This window comes from Olea europaea, unplaced genomic scaffold (assembly GCF_002742605.1).
Source record: "Olea europaea var. sylvestris unplaced genomic scaffold, O_europaea_v1 scaffold2993, whole genome shotgun sequence".
NCBI classification, from domain to species: domain Eukaryota; kingdom Viridiplantae; phylum Streptophyta; class Magnoliopsida; order Lamiales; family Oleaceae; genus Olea; species Olea europaea.
Genome location: NW_019248576.1, coordinates 75,493 through 78,120, shown reverse-complemented (window position 1 = coordinate 78,120; position 2,628 = coordinate 75,493). Strand labels below are relative to the sequence as shown.

At 36.5% G+C, this 2,628-nt stretch overlaps 1 protein-coding gene across 1 annotated transcript; it reads right to left on the bottom strand.

Moving 5' to 3' along the window:
• Positions 1 to 6: 6 nt before the first annotated feature.
• LOC111384754 (NADH dehydrogenase [ubiquinone] 1 alpha subcomplex subunit 1-like) lies at positions 7 to 2,622 on the bottom strand. Its single transcript, XM_023009077.1, has 2 exons — positions 2,498 to 2,622; positions 7 to 2,394 (listed from the first exon to the last, which is right to left on the bottom strand). The coding sequence occupies exons 1-2, from the start codon at positions 2,603 to 2,605 to the stop codon at positions 2,305 to 2,307; spliced, it is 198 nt and encodes a 65-aa protein (XP_022864845.1). The 5' UTR covers positions 2,606 to 2,622; the 3' UTR covers positions 7 to 2,304.
• Positions 2,623 to 2,628: the final 6 nt, after the last annotated feature.

Sequence of the window (2,628 nt, the reverse complement as noted above, 5' to 3'; positions counted from 1 at the left end):
TTCATAGAAAGAAGGCATTCCAGATTTTAAAAGGTACCTCAAAACTGATCAATAACATTTCCACGTTTTCTAATCATTCACAATTTCAATGCAACTAATTGGTATTATGTAGTTGAAATAAATTTCAAAGAAAACAAAGAGTTTAATTTCCATTGGTGTTGAAAATATCACACGGAGTATATTTGTAGAAAGGTCTGCAGCAAGAGTTTCAAATATTCTTATAACAATTGGCTTCTGATGATGGAAAACAAATGAAATATTCATTTGTGCCTTCCCAAAAACTTAGCCTCCATTTTAATACAATTTAATGCACAGAAAGAAGCAGAATCCAAGAAATGAAAGCTTATACTGTCTTCTGTCGTAGCTCTTTCTTGTCAAACCCTTGTTGCCCCCCTCGAGTATAAATGGTTTATAAATTCAGTCAAATTTAAATATTAATTTCAATTGCACATTCATGACTACTCATTATTATTCACGCATTTCGTGCGACCAACTACTATTCCTCAATATAAACCATTTATAAATTTTTAAAACGGTGGCTTACTGTTACTTTTGCTGTCATGGTTGTATAAACTGGACCAGATCCACAGGTCAGACCAGAAATCCCAACCTAGGTATTACTTAAATGTTCTTTTCCAAAAACAAAAAAATTAAAATTAAAAACCTGTGAAAATAAACTTTTAAATAACCTTCTCATAACTTCATTTTCTCGCAAACAAGAAGGAAAAACCCATAAAGACATTTACGGTCAGGCTAGGGATGGCATTTCATCAAAACAGTTGTGAGTAAGTTCATCAACATCTTCTCAGCTAAAAATATACATAACACAAATGTCTAAGGAGTAAATCCAATGCTAAATAATTTCAGTGACAAATATGAGGTAATTGTCATCATTACAGATGGTCAAAAAGTTCAATTACTGTAAACATACCAGTTAATTTTGCTATATTACTCGTAGAAGTACTGCTGTTTTGGCAGCAAGCGTGCATCTCTATCTTTAAGAAGCAGGATGGATAAAAGAGCTTGCAAAGTCTTACGTTTTAAAATTTGAAATTCAATCAAACTACCACAAAATGTTATTTCACTACCCAAAGTAAAAGGCTAAATCCTATTTATTGTAAGGATAAGTGACTCTCAGTCCGCATTCCATGCCCCCATAATTTCTTATATCACTGTTCATAGAATGCTAAGCAGCTGCCTAGTAGCAGCCAGACACTTGCACGTGTATTAATGCTTCCTGGACATGAATTGCTAATGTAATTCATCTAAGCAGCTTGCAAGCAGAAGCAAGTTCTCACTGATTCAAGGCCATAAACTGGCAGTACAATAATCAAATGTTAATAGATTTTAAGTTTAAATGCAAAAAAAGTCTATGTGTGTGCCCAACGTGGAAGTGAAACAGGAATTGTGGGACTAGCAATAACAAAAACCAGTAAATCCACAAATGTAGAAGACATGGACTTGAGATAAAGTTGCATATCAAATCCGTTTGTTAGTATCACATAAAATGCTCAGCTATTAAATAACCAACTGAAAACCTGGACCAGCTTAATTGTCCATTCCATGCATTGAATGGAGAAGCAAATATTAAAGAGGAGTACCAACATAAAAAGGGTAGGCAATATCTACGTGGAAGAGGAAGGAGAATGAGAAGAAACATTCTCCATAAAGGTAGTTATGGTCTGTCAGGTCCAGGATGGCATTTCGCGAAAACAAGGGTGAAAGGTTCACTAAAACCTTCTCTGCAAGAGCCCTTTGGTACACAAATGCCCAACGAGTACATCCAGTGTTAAATTATGTTTTCAGGATTTTGAAATTCAATTGAACTACCACGGAATGTCATTTCATTCCCCAAAATACAACGCTAAACCCCATTCACTGTATAGATAAGTGACTATGAGTCTTCTCTCGTTCGACCTTCCGGCTTCCATGCCCTCCATAATTTCCTATCTCACTATTTGTAGAATTCTAAGCAGTAAGCCAGACACTTGCATGTGTTATTATGCTTTGCAGTCATGCTAACTTACATAATTCATCTATTCTAAGCAGCCTCGCAGCAGCTCAGCCACTGCTTCAAGGCCACTAAAATAATGCAATTCTAGAGTGTGCAAGTGAAAGTGAGATAGATGGCATATATTTTGGGTAAGGTTTGCACATCAAATTCGCTTGTTAATATCACAGTATAACCATCTAGAAAACCCTAACCCGCAACAACGACATTCAGTCAACGGATAATAAAGATAAAATGCACAGAGAAGGAAAAAATGAAAGAAGAGTACCAAGGCAGAAATGTATAGGTAATGGCTAATTAGGAGATGAAGAGACAATCTCCGTGATCTTCTTGTCCCGTCTCTCCATCGCTACGTCCCAAACGTCATTTCCAATATGCTTCGGCTGCCAAAAAATCATAATTAATCAATCTATTCAGTAATTATCACTGATTGAAGAGGGAAAAAAAGAAGAAGATCAATTGAAATACATAAAAATGGATGCATACTCCGCCATGGGCGGCCTTGTGGATGAAATATTGAGCATTGCCCATCACGCAAAGCATGCCTGCTATGATCCCTAACGGCAACACTGCTTCCAACCAGATCAACCCCATCTCTCCGAGTCTCTCTCTCTCTC